The following is a 14311-nucleotide window of genomic DNA, read 5'->3' on the forward strand; positions in this document are numbered from 1 at the left end:
CACCATTGCAAAATAGGAAAAGAACAGAAAAACAGGAAGACTATTACAAAAACAAAAGTTGTACATCAATCAGAGACAAGTTGGCTACTGGCTATGCTACTGACGAGTGAAGGACCAATCTGATATACCTTTAAAGAGTTCCCAGTGTGCAACAGCTTCTTTAGGATGAGGCCTGTGAGGGAAGAACAATTCACATCAACCAGAATATGAATAACCAGCAAGCCCCCCCACAGTACTACAGCACATGTCAGAGTACTCGGTCAGACCTAGGAGACCCTAATCCCCAGGTCCATGGCATTCTCTGTCTTTCTCTGGGTGGCCTTTGTATCCAACTGCACAGTGGTCTCAGTGCAGTGGAAAAGGAGAGACCACCTAGTGGAGGGGTGAGGAGAGGGCAGCGCTGCGCTCTACTCTCCTTCCGTTCTCACTCCAAACGCATGTTACAAATCATGTAGGAAATCAATTTGCTACAGCCAGAACTAAGAGACATTGGCAAGGGAGGAGTGCGTGGGCCCAATACCCAGGTAACTGGCCTAACCTGATTTCAAACACATGGGACAAAATGTCTGATTAGGTCAAATCTAGAGACAAAAAAAAACACGCACTCCCACACACGGTAGCTGATAAAAACGTCCACACTCACAATGGCACAACATGTACAAGGGCCTAGTATAAATGTACCTATACTGTGGAACTGCCATCGTCCGTGTATTCGCTCTGGTAGGAGTTGCAGAATCTTCTGTAAACAGAACATAAATTACAACAGTCAGAAACGGTATTTAGGCCAGTGTCGGTATTACTATCGTGTTGAAACAAAATAATCTATCTTCGTTGTGGAATATATGGGCAATTATCCAAGTAGTCTGTCAGACACCTCGCCTCTGTTATGGATGAGGTAACCAGCTAAGCGGTAGATATCTCAAGAAGAAGACCATGAGGCAACCTGGGAGAGGTGAGTTGAAGACACACCTTCCCATGAACATCTTTGAAAGAAAGACGAGGGAGGGGTGAACATAAACCTACATTACAATAGTTTGTCTAATCCCACACATTGCAACACCCGAAACAGGCAGCCTAACGGTTAAGAGGCCAGGACAGTAACTGAAAGGTTGCTGGTTCGAATCCCAGGGCCAGCTAGGGGACACATCTGCTGATGTGCCCTTGAGCAAGGCACTTAACCATAATTGCCCCTGTAAGTCGCTCTGGATAAGAGCGTCTGCTAAAAGACTACAATGTAAATGTACTTAAGCCCTGTCACTCTGACACTCAATTCTCTCAGGGAATTGGCAGTGATCTTAGTTGTTTATTTGTCATGTGCACATGATACAGCAGGTGTAAAACAGCACAGTGAAATGCTTACATGCAAAGGTCAACTGCAGCATGTGGACTTGGCCCTCCCTGTAAGGACACTATGAAGATGTAATGCCACATGACTCATTCACACCCCATTTCAACTGATAAAAGGCCATTAGCTGTTTGGCAAACAGACCCATTTTGTTTGGACCAAAAACCAGCCACTCAGTTCAACACGTGTCTATAAATATCACACACGTGCCTTAAACAACTAAGTCATCTTAAATACTTATTGTCAAAGTGTGAGTGAGAGATGTGAGATCATGTAGATCCTTGAAATCTAAATAGAACATCTCGCTACAAGCCTCAAGGCCTCAGTGAATGTAGCCTCCAGTCTAATATCATCCCGTGTCCAGGCATATGCCTGTATGAGTGTGGTTCAATGGCTCCACACTCAAGGTCTGGGGGAGATTTCACACATGGGGATTGAGGAGTTGACAAACCAACTTTAGAAAACATTCAGAAGCACCCTAATCTCTGATTTACAGTAGCCTACACACTAACCTGCTTAGGCTAACCCTCCGTTACACCTACTCCATTCTACTTTCTAGGAATTCTGTGTATTATCGACCAATCAAATCAAATGCCATCACTCAAATTTGTGACATTTAAAACAACCCCTCAATATTTCAGAAGTAACAGTCTTACCTCAAATATGAATAGAATGGAGTCAAGTTCTTCCCTTTGCGATTTGTGACCTACAAAAGAGATGTGAATGTGAGGAAGTGGCTTAAACAATACCGGTGTCAGGCCAACAAACCAGAGTATTCTTGACCTTGTATTCTCACCTTTTTGTTTGAGACTGACTTCAATGGTGACAAAGTTCTCAAAGAACACATAGTAGATGTGAGAGTAGTACTGGTCAAAGAAGTGCTTCAGATCCCCCGACTCAGCATTTTCTGCAGAGAGAGTGAGAGAAAAAGCAAGAGAGGGGTCAGGTCACATGGTCAGAACAAGCTTGCGGCCCTACTGCAGCTATAACTGTACTTCGAAGTGGAGTCAGCCAGTCACTGCTTATTCTCAGTCATTTTCCCGCCCATTATCAATTACGTCAGAGCTATCCGCCTCGAGGGGCTATTAACCCAAATAAAGAACACAACACTTCCACAACAACGGTAGTAGTGGACAAACACTTAGCAATGTGACCTTGACATCGTAAGCCAAGGCTCAGAGAATATCGACTGACCGACGAGTGTTTATGGTCTCATGTGACACACAGACGGTGATAATAGGGGTGAACGCTCAGAGGCACCAGACCCCTGGCACTGTCCTGGCTGAGTGGGCACACACGCACACACACCAGGGCTTCCGTTAGCCGGTAATAGCTGGCTTTTGGACAATATTTTTTATAGAAAAGACGATAAATAAAATTGCCGCCAGCCAATTGTCTGAGAGAAGAAGAAAAACATAAAATTGCAAAATAATATTTTTTTGACCTACTCATTGAAGAAATACATTTGACTGGTCATGCTTATCAGTCTATAGGGCAATTTGCATAATTTTGGGGAATTAAATTGCCGTGTCTATAGAGTACATATTTGTTATGCAGGCCATTTATCACATTTGTACAGCATACAGATAATCTTTGAGCGGAAAATCTGTCAGACAGCTGCTGCTACAGCATTTTAAACAGCAAATGCACAGGCAACGGAAGGCAGGCTTCATTAGTGCGTCACACACCACTTTGCAATCAGCTGGCCGTATGCATTTTGAAAACATGCATTTAATTGTTTGAAACCTGAACGTTTTACTACATGAGGCATTTCTTACCTTGCTTCAAAGTAGCCTAGCCAAAATCAGACAATTTCCATGGAGGCAATTATTTTACCATCCAGTAGCCAAATGCACAATCCTAGTCATATTAGCAACCCATGCTAGTTGTTACATACTGTATCTCACTTCTTTCTAAATTACTATTGGATGTTTTCATCTCTGTCACAGGAAACTTGACAACTGTGTTTTGCCATTAATTGCATTATGGAACAAACATTCATGCAAAGCCTACTGCCTTGTGCGCTTATGTGAATAAATAATTTATCAACATTTTAAGCTAAATGTTCCAATCTTGTGCATCCGACTCGTCACTTTTTAACTTCTCTTTATGTAGCCTAGGCCTACTGGTTGTATGCTTTTGGTATCTAGGCTATCGTCCCACAACTGTCCCAGAGTCTGTTTGGAATTTCGTTCTCGACAAGCTGACCAACAGAATAGGTACACTTTTCTACTATAGGGGATAGTACATTGACAGAGGCTAGAGGTCGACCGATTATGATTTTTTTTTCAACGCCGATACCGATTAATGGAGGACCAAATACCGATTAAATGGACCGATTTTTAAAAACTTGTAATAATGACAATTACAACAATACTGAATGAACACTTATTTTTACTTAATATAATACATCAATAAAATCCATTTAGCCTTAAATAAATAATGAAACATGTTCAATTTGGTTTTAATAATGCAAAAACAAAGTGTTGGAGAAGAAAGTAATATGTGCCATGTAAAAATGTGTGCCATGTAAAAAAGCTAACGTTTAAGTTCCTTGCTCAGAACATGAGAACATATGAAAGTTGGTGGTTCCTTTTAACATGAGACTTCTATATTCCAAGGTAAGAAGTTTTAGGTTGTAGTTAATATAAACTATCATTTCGAAAACATTTATTATTTCAGTGAAATACGGAACCGTTCGGTATTTTATCTAACGGGTGGCATCCCTAAGTCTAAATGTTCTTGTTACATTGCACAACCTTCAATGTAGTCATAATTCCGTAAAATTCTATCAAATTAGTTCGCAATGAGCCAGGCAGCCCAAACGGTTGCATATACCCTGACTCTGCGTGCAATGAACGCAAGAGAAATGACACAATTTCACCTGGTTAATATTGCCTGCTAAACTGGATTAGTAGTTATAACTAGTGATTATGATTGTTTTTTATAAGATAAGTTTAATGCTAGCTAGCAATTTACCTTGGCTTCTACTGCATTCGCGTAACAGGCAGGCTACTCGTGGAGTGCAATGGTTTGCGCGTTGGACTAGTTAACTGTGCGGTTGCAAGATTGGGACCCCTGAGCTGACACGGAGAAAATCTGTCGTTCTGCCCCTGAACAAGGTAGTTAACCCACAGTTACTAGGCAGTCATTGAAAATAAGAATGTGTTCTTAACTGACTTGCCTAGTTAAATAAAAAGGTCTAAAAAAATAAATTACATTAAAAAAAATAATCGGAAATCGGCGCCCAAAAATAATGATTTCCAAATGTTATGAAAACTTGAAAATCGGCCCCAATTAAATTGACCATTCCGATTAATCGGTCGACCTCTAACAGAGGCTACTTATTTTCTGTTCGTTACTCATCTTGTTGGCTGAGAAAAAGTTAATGTGAACAGTTATTCTATTACCTTCAAAGTGCGCATCAGAATTCGGTAAGACGGACCGAACCATACATTGTTGCATCCTCGACTTGCATGTTCTGTTAATATGAATTACTATAATCTAAATGTGATTTCTGCCATTCTGAGTACAGTTGGTGGATGACATAATCTGGTTACGCACCCAATGCATATGGGGTCAGGTACATTTCTCAAAATGTCCAGTAAATTAAAATGCTGTCGGTCAAATGTCCGGTGCCACATTTTGCCAACGGAAACCCTGACACACACACATACACACAGATCATAGGGAGAGAAGCCCAGAGGCTTCTGACCCCTGGCTGAGTGTCAGATGGTCAGTATAACAACGAATTAACCTTGAGGATCTGCCTGCTGCCTATCCAAAATTAATTTACACACTAATCAGCCAGGGAGGGTCTTGTGGAGGACGTTGCCAGGACAGTGTTGAGAAGCTTGCCAGTGGGAAAACACTACAGGAAAAGGGAGACACATGGAAGCATCCATCCTCCCTTTCTTTCCAGTCTTACGGAACACTGGAGAATCTCAGCGAAGAGGCTTTTAAATCCGCTGTGACATGATTTCCCCCTGTAATTCTGAACAGACCCAGAGAGGAGAGGATGGATGAATCAGGAAGAGAGGATGTGTGATTTAGCTAACCTTTTGTAAAATGCTTCCAACAGTCATTTTTTTCCTCGTCTGAATAATTAGAAAAATACTAGGCCTACAGCAGTGACTCAGGAGTTGAGAACCAATTTTTCTTGAGGACAAATTTGGGAAACGCTCTCACTGGTGCCACATGCACAGACACATCAACAGGCTCCAAGAGCTCTTCTCTGACGTCTAAGGGATATATGGCGCATATCTCACATAACTGATGGGACAGACTCTGAACTGAACAAGTTAATATGTGTAGGCTACCATTATAGTAACATTACACAGAGCTCAGACACTTCTCCAAAACAACCTAACCCCAACGCCACTCTCTATGACAGTCCTTCTCCATCCCTACAACACCTCTCCGCGCATCCCATGACAAGCCTGCTGTCGCTTCCTCTGGGCCATAAGCCTTCCGTTACTTCAGAGAAAAGCCAGGACAGGCGGAGGTCCAGCTTGAGACGGTTGCAGGGCAAAGAACTAGAGGTCGACCGATTAATCGGAATGGCCGATTAATTATGACCGATTTCAAGTTTTCATAACAATTGGAAATTGGTATTTTTGGGCGCCGATTTTTATACCTTTATTTAACTAGGCAAGTCAGTTAAGAACACATTCTTATTTTCAATGACGACCTAGGAACGGTAGGTTAACTGCCTTGCTCAGGGACAGAACGACAGATTTTCACCTTGTCAGCTCGGGGGATCCAATCTTGCAACCTTACAGTTAACTAGTCCAACGCAATAACGACCTGCCTCTCTCTCGTTGTACTCCACAAGGAGACTGCCTGTTACGCGAATGCAGTAAGCCAAGGTAAGTTGCTAGCTAGCATTAAACTTATCTTATAAAAAAACAATCAACCATAATCACTAGTTAACTACACATAGTTGATGATATTACTAGATATTATCTAGCATGTCCTGCGTTGCATATAATCTTACTGAGCATACAAGCATACAAGTATCTAAGTATCTGTCTGAGCAGTGGTAGGCAGAAGCAGGTGCGTAAACATGAATTCAAACAGCACTTTTGTGAGTTTTGCCAGCAGCTCTTCGTTGTGCGTCAAGCATTGCGCTGTTTAACCGAAGTGAAATGGCTAGCTAGTTAGCACGCGCTAATAGCGTTTCAAACATCATTCGCTCTGAGCCTTCTAGTAGTTGTTCCCCTTGCACAGCATGGGTAACGTTGCTTCAAGGGTGGCTGTAGTCGTTGTGTTGCTGGTTTGAGCCCAGGGAGGAGCGAGGAGAGGGACGGAAGCTATACTGATACACTGGCAATACTAAAGTACCTATAAGAACATCTAATAGTCAGAGGTAAAGTGGGGCAAAAAAGTATTTAGTCAGCCACCAATTGTGCAAGTTCTCCCACTTAAAAAGATGAGAGAGGCCTGTAATTTTCATCATAGGTACACTTCAACTATGACAGACAAAATGAGAAAAGAAAACCCAGAAAATCATATTGTAGGATTTTTTATGAATTTATTTGCAAATTATGGTGGAAAATAAGTATTTGGTCAATAACAAAAGTTTCTCTCAATACTTTGTTATATACCCTTTGTTGGCAATGACAGAGGTCAAACGTTTTCTGTAAGTCTTCACAATGTTTTCACACACTGTTGCTGGTATTTTGGCCCATTCCTCCATGCAGATCTCCTCTAGAGCAGTGATGTTTTGGGGCTGTTGCTGGGCAACACGGACTTTCAACTCCCTCCAAAGATTTTCTATTGGGTTGAGATCTGGAGACTTGCTAGGCCACTCCAGGACCTTGAAATGCTTCTTACGAAGCCACTCCTTCGTTACCCGGGCGGTGTGTTTGGGATCATTGTCATGCTGAAAGACCCAGCCACGTTTCATCTTCAATGCCCTTGCTGATGGTAGGCTTTGTTACTTTGGTCCCAGCTCTCTGCAGGTCATTCACTAGGTCCCCCCGTGTGGTTCTGAGATTTTTGCTCACCGTTCTTGTGATCATTTTGACCCCACGGAGTGAGATCTTGCGCGGAGCCCCAGATCGAGGGAGATTATCAGTGGTCTTGTATGTCTTCCATTTCCTAATAATTGCTCCCACAGTTGATTTCTTCAAACCAAGCTGCTTACCTATTGCAGATTCAGTCTTCCCAGCCTGGTGCAGGTCTACAATTTTGTTTCTGGTGTCCTTTGACAGCTCTTTGGTCTTGGCCATAGTGGAGTATGACTGTTTGAGGTTGTGGACAGGTGTCTTTTATACTGATAACAAGTTCAAACAGGTGCCATTAATACAGGTAACAAGGAGGACAGAGGAGCCTCTTAAAGAAGAAGAAGTCAACAGGTCTGTGAGAGCAAGAAATCTTGCTTGTTTGTAGGTGACCAAATACTTATTTTCCACCACAATTTGCAATCTGTATCGGCTTTTTTGGTCCTCCAATAATCGGTATTGGCGTTGAAAAATCATAAAATCGGTCAACCTCTACAAAGAACGGCTGAGACATATCCAACATGAAAAAAAAACATCTTGGCCCAAAGGTGACACCGGTAACTAATTTTGACATGACCTGGCTGAAGAGCTACACTTGTCAGAAAGTATTCTTGTCAATAGGAATATTAACTATCTTCCAAATTGAAGTTCACACACACACACACACACACACACACACACACACAATCATTAAAACATCACATCTCTAAATAGGGCTACTTAATGTTAGATCCCTCACTTCCAAGGCAGTTATTGTCAATGAACTAATCACTGATCATAATCTTGATGTGATTGGCCTGACTAAACCATGGCTTAAGCCTGATGAATTTACTGTGTTATGAGGCCTCACCTCCTGGGTACACTAGTGACCATATATACCCTGCGCATCTCGCAAATGCGGAGGTGTTGCTAACATATACGATAGCAAATTTCAATTTACAGAAAAAACCACAACGTTTTCATCTTTTGAGCTTCTAGTCATGAAATCTATGCAGCCTACTCAATCACTTTTATTAGCTACCGTTTACAGGCCTTCTGGGCCATAGGCCTCACTGAGGAACTGTTTTGTCCAACATGTCTCCAGCCCTACTCACTGCCACAGTCACACTCTGGACCCAGTTTTGTCACATGGAAAAAATGTTGTGGATCTTAATGTTTTTCCTCATAATACTGGACTATCAGACGACCATTATATTAAGTTCACAATCGCATCAAATAATCTGCTCAGTCCCCAATCAAGGAGCATCAAAAGTTGTGCTATAAATTCTCAGACAACCCAAAGATTCCTTGATGCCCTTCCAGACTCCCTCCATCTACCCAAGGACATCAGAGGACAGAAATCAGTTGACCGCCTAACTGAGGAACTCAATTTAACCTTGCGCAATACCCTAGATGCAGTCACACCCCTAAAAACCAAAAACATTTGTGATAAGAAGCTTGCTCCCTGGTATACAGAAAATACCCGTGCTCTGAAGCAAGCTTCCAGAAAATTGGAACGGAAATGGCGCCACACCAAACTGGAAGTCTTCCGACTAGCTTGGAAAGACAGTACCGTTCAGTATCGATGAGCCGTTACTGCTGCTCGATCATCCTATTTCTCCAACTTAATTGAGGAAAATAAGAACAATCCGAAATGTATTTTTGATACTGTCACAAAGCTAACTAGAAAGCAGCATTCCCCAGTGAGGATGGCTTTCACTTCAGCAGTAATAAATTCATGAACTTCTTTGAGGAAAAGATCATGATTATTAGAAAGCAAATTACGGACTCCTCTTTAAATCTAGGTATTCCTTCAAAGCTCAGTTGTCCTGAGTCTGCACAACTCTGCCAGGACATAGGATCAAGAGAGACACTCAGGTGTTTTAGTACTATATCTCTTGACACAATGATGAAAATAATCATGGCCTCTAAACCTTCAAGCTGCATACTGGACCCTATTCCAAATAAACTACTGAATGAGCTGCTTCCTGTGCTTGGCCCTCCTATGTTGAACATAATAAACGGCTCTCTATCCACCGGATGTGTACCAAACTCACTAAAAGTGGCAGTAATAAGGCCACTCTTGAAAAAGCCAAACCTTGACCCAGAAAATATAAAAAACTATCTTCCATTCCTCTCAACATTTTTAGAAAAGGCTGTTGCGCAGCAACTCACTGCCTTCCTGAAGACAAACAATGTATACGAAATGCTTCAGTCTGGTTTTAGATCCCATCATAGCACTGAGACTGCACTTGTGAAGGTGGTAAATGACCTTTTAATGGCATCTGTCCTCGTGCTCCTTAGTGCACTTTTGATACCATCGATCACCACATTCTTTTGGAGAGAATGGAAAACCAAATTGGTCTACACAGACAAGCTCTGGCCTGGTTTAGATCTTATCTGTCGGAAAGATATCAGTTTGTCTCTGTGAAATCAACTGTAAATTCTGGTGTTCCTCAAGGTTCCGTTTTAGGACCACTGTTGTTTTCACTATATATTTTACCTCTCGGGGATGTCATTCGAAAACATAATGTTAACCTTCACTGCTATGCGGATGACACACAGCTGTACATCTCAATGAAACACAGTGAAGCCCCAAAATTGCCCTTGCTGGAAGCCTGTGTTTCAGACATAAGGAAGTGGATGGCTGCAGATTTCTACTTTTAAACTCGGACAAAACGGAGATGCTTGTTCTAGGTCCCAAGAAAAAGAGATGATCTGTTGAATCTGACAATTCATCTTGATAGTTCTACAGTCGTCTCAAATAAAACTGTAAAGGACCTCAGCGTTACTCTGGACCCTGATCTCTCTTTTGAAGAACATATCAAGACCATTTCAAGGACAGCTTTTTTCCATCTACGTAACATTGCAAAAATCAGAAATACAAAAATTATGCAGAAAAATGTATCCATGCTTTTGTTACTTATTGGTTAGACTACTGCAATGCTCTACTTTCCAGCTACCCGGATAAAGCAATAAATATACCTCAGTGCTAAATACGGCTGCTAGAATCCTGACTAGAACCAAAAAATTTGATCATATTACTCCAGTGCTAGCCTCCCTACACTGGCTTCCTGTTAAGGCAAGGGCTGATTTCAAGGTTTTACTGCTAACCTACAAAGCATTACATGGGCTAGCTCCTACCCATCTTTCTGATTTGGTCCTGCCGTAACATACCTACACGTACGCTACGGTCATAAGACGCAGGCCTCCTAATTGTACCTAGAATTTCTAAGCAAACAGCTGGAGGCAGGGCTTTCTCCTATAGAGCTCAAATTTTATGGAATGGTCTGCCTACCCATGTGAGAGATGCAGACTCGGTCTCAACCTTTGAGTCGTTATTAAAGACTCATCTCTTCAGTAGGTCCTATTTTTCCCCCACCTTTATTTAACCAGGTAGGCAAGTTGAGAACAAGTTCTCATTTAAAATTGTGACCTGGCCAAGATAAAGCAAAGCAGTTCGACACATACAACAACACAGAGTTACACATGGAGTAAAACAAACATACAGTCAATAATACAGTATAAACAAGTCTATATACGATGTGAGCAAATGAGGTGAGATAAGGGAGGTAAAGGCAAAAAAGGCCATGGTGGCAAAGTAAATACAATATAGCAAGTAAAACACTGGAATTGTAGATTTGCAGTGGAAGAATGTGCAAAGTAGAAATACAAATAATGGGGTGCAAAGGAGCTAAATAAATAAATAAATAAATAAATAAAGTAGGGAAAGAGGTAGTTGTTTGGGATATATTATAGGTGGGCTATGTACAGGTGCAGTAATCTGTGAGCTGCTCTGACAGTTGGTGCTTAAAGCTAGTGAGGGAGATAAGTGTTTCCAGTTTCAGAGATTTTTGTAGTTTGTTCCAGTCATTGGCAGCAGAGAACTGGAAGGAGAGGCAGCCAAAGGAAGAATTGGTTTTGGGAGTGACCAGAGAGATATACCTGCTGGAGCGCGTGCTACAGGTGGGTGATGCTATGGTGACCAGCGAGCTGAGATAAGGGTAGCCTGGCCCAGGAGTGTGAAGGTGAACAGAAAGGCACTGGAACAACGAATCGCCCTTGCCGTCTCTGCCTGGCCGGTTCCCCTCTCTCCACTGGGATTCTCTGCCTCTAACCCTATTACAGGGGCTGAGTCACTGGCTTACTGGTGCTTTTCCATGCCGTCCCTAGGAGGGGTGCGTCACTTGAGTGGGTTGAGTCACTGACGGTCTTCCTGTCTGGGTTGGCGCCCCCCTTGGGGTGTGCCGTGGCGGAGATCTTTATGGGCTATACTCGGCCTTATCTCAGGATGATAAGTTGGTGGTTGAAGATATCCCTCTAGTGGTGTGGGGGCTGTGCTTTGGCAAAGTGGGTAGGGTTATATCCTGCCTGATTGGCCCTGTCCGGGGGTATCATCGGATGGAGCCACAGTGTCTCCTGACCCCTCCTGTCTCAGCCTCCAGTATTTATGCTGCAGTAGTTTGTGTGTCGGGAGGATAGGGTCAGTCTGTTATATCTGGAGTACTTCTCCTGTCTTATCCGGTGTCCTGTGTGAATTTAAGTATGCTCTCTCTAATTCTCTCTTTCTTTCTCTCTCTCTCGGAGGACCTGAGCCCTAGGACCATGCCTCAGGACTACCTGGCATGATGACACCTTGTTGTCCCCAATCCACCTGGCTGTGCTGCTGCTCCAGTTATAACTGTTCTGCCTGCGGCTATGGAATCCTGACCTGTTCACTGTGATTACTATTATTTGACCATGCTGGTCATTTATGAACATCTTGGCCATGTTCTGTTATAATCGCCACCCGGCACAGCCAGAAGCGGACTGGCCACCCCTTATAGCCTGGTTCCTCTCTAGGTTTCTTTCTAGGTTTTGGCCTTTCTAGGGAGATTTTCCTGGCCACCGTGCTTCTACACCTGCATTGCCTGCTGTTTGGGGTTTTAGGCTGGGTTTCTGTACAGCACTTTGAGATATCAGCTGATGTAAGAAGGGATATTAAATACATTTGGTTTGATTTGATTTAAAACGGAACCCCGCTCTCAAAATCCAGCTTCCTCAGCTGGCCCAGTTGTGTGCCAGAACTGTTCCGCCCTGAACAATAGCCAAGCTTGGGGAAGGAAGGGGACATGTTCTTGTTGACTTTCTCTGCTGAGATAGCAACAGGCAGAACCACTATTCCACCTCCAAAATAGAACACACGGAAGAGAAAAGTCTCCTTATCAGATAGGCTTGTGACTGCATCTAAAATGGCACCCTATTCATAACTTTTGACCTTGAACTCTGGTCAAAAGTAGTGCACAATAGGGAATAGTGTGCCATCTGGGAAGCACACAGTTTGTGGAAGAGAGCAGCGTCAGGCGGGTAAGAACACTTAGGAGAGACTAATGGCCCGCTCTCTCCTTCTCTCTCCCTGGCCATGTTTACATGAAGGATGTAGTCAGCAGCACTAAGCTATGCCAAGCCTTTGTCTATAGCACACAGATATACTACTGCGATTAGGAACATTGACTAGGTCCAACCATACACATGGTCTGTCTGGATTTGTTCTTTTGACATGGTGGTAGTATTCAAACCTAAATGATGCATTCAGACCAGTGCCTGGCTCCGACAAACACTATGGCTGCACCCAAATGCCCCCCTATTGCCTATACAGTGAACTACTTTGACCAGAGGCCATATGGTTCTGCACTGTATAGGGAATAGGGTGACATTTGGGACACAGATTATGGTAGTTACATATACAACAGAAGAGGGCCCCATTCATTTTATGAAACAGTAAAACTTCAAGATATCCTAATAATAATAATCTTGAGCTCATTGGATTGTTTGTTATAGCCTCAATTTGGTAGTGTGATGTCCACTGTTGTCTGGAGCTGCTGGCTGATAGGCTAATAGAATTAAACAGCATCTGACTGTAAATAAAAGGCAATAAAGGACAGGGCAATGACTTGACATTATCAACTCCTCATTCCCAAAGACACAGACAGGCAGATGTTGTTCTGAGTTAGGCTACCATTTGCAAGTTGCCATAATGTTTAGCCTACTGCAGCTTGAAATTATCGACATTTGATAACTATCCCCCCACCCCTCTATTAGTTTCGTTCTATTGAAGATTTTGGTTAAAGAAACTGTCCTGTGAAAATCTCACTTTTAAAAAGGTTTATACTCTGTTAACGCATACCGGAATGTTGTTGACTCATCCCATACGCATGTGGCCAAAGCATGAATTCGAGAACAAACAAAAAAAACACTTAAAGTTCCCCACCTCAAATTTGTATCTCAAACAGAGATTCTAAAAAAGCTTGCTATTTCCTAAAAGGATGATGTCATCCTCCTGAGGAGGATGCAGTCTGATTAGCAGTCCACTTGCACAAATATTTTCAATGACCGATATACACCCTAACCATTCTATTGTTGGGGTACACCAACACCATTCCAACACAGAAAAGCACATTTTTAAACATTGTTTTCCTTCCAAAATATTGCGATTAACTATTTCACTCACATTGTTATTTATTGTATGTTCATATTTCATAGAAATCAGGAAACACTGGACAGTTACTTTAAAGAAGTCCTGGATGTGGATTAAGCTACAGGAAACACTGACATAGGTTACACATTGTGTGGCGTCATGCCAGAAGCTTGTCCTCTGTTGCTCAGCTGCCATAATGGTCAGGTAGCCACACTTCTCTCTATTAGGCCGAGCCTATATCCTCAACATGATTGCGTGATTCTTATCTGGGCCTGAAATTCCCCATGGATAGTGTGCGTGTCAGGGCACACAAATCCCGCTTTCCAGAGTGCAGTTCCTAGCCTACTCCCTCCTCCTTGGCAAACTGAAGCCACTGAAGGTGTACACTGTGTGCAGCACAAAATAAATCAGGGAACAATACCTCTACTTTCTAAATAAAACGTGCATTTACAGTTACCTAGCTAAAGCACAGCACTCAAGTCATGTCTTTAGACTGTCACAATTAACATATTTTTGCTAGATACT

The 14311-nt window shown here is 42.5% G+C and overlaps 1 protein-coding gene across 1 annotated transcript in view; it reads right to left on the reverse strand.

Moving 5' to 3' along the window:
- The window catches only part of LOC112244970 (ral GTPase-activating protein subunit alpha-1-like), a 77651-nt gene that overhangs the window by 54569 nt on the left and 8771 nt on the right, over nt 1-14311 (reverse strand). Inside the window, 4 exon segments of the mRNA XM_024412881.2 lie at nt 129-172; nt 682-739; nt 2002-2051; nt 2142-2252. Coding sequence (XP_024268649.2) covers nt 129-172; nt 682-739; nt 2002-2051; nt 2142-2252 — 263 coding nt within the window.

The sequence above is a fragment of the Oncorhynchus tshawytscha genome, linkage group LG11 (assembly GCF_018296145.1).
Source record: "Oncorhynchus tshawytscha isolate Ot180627B linkage group LG11, Otsh_v2.0, whole genome shotgun sequence".
Classification (NCBI taxonomy): domain Eukaryota; kingdom Metazoa; phylum Chordata; class Actinopteri; order Salmoniformes; family Salmonidae; genus Oncorhynchus; species Oncorhynchus tshawytscha.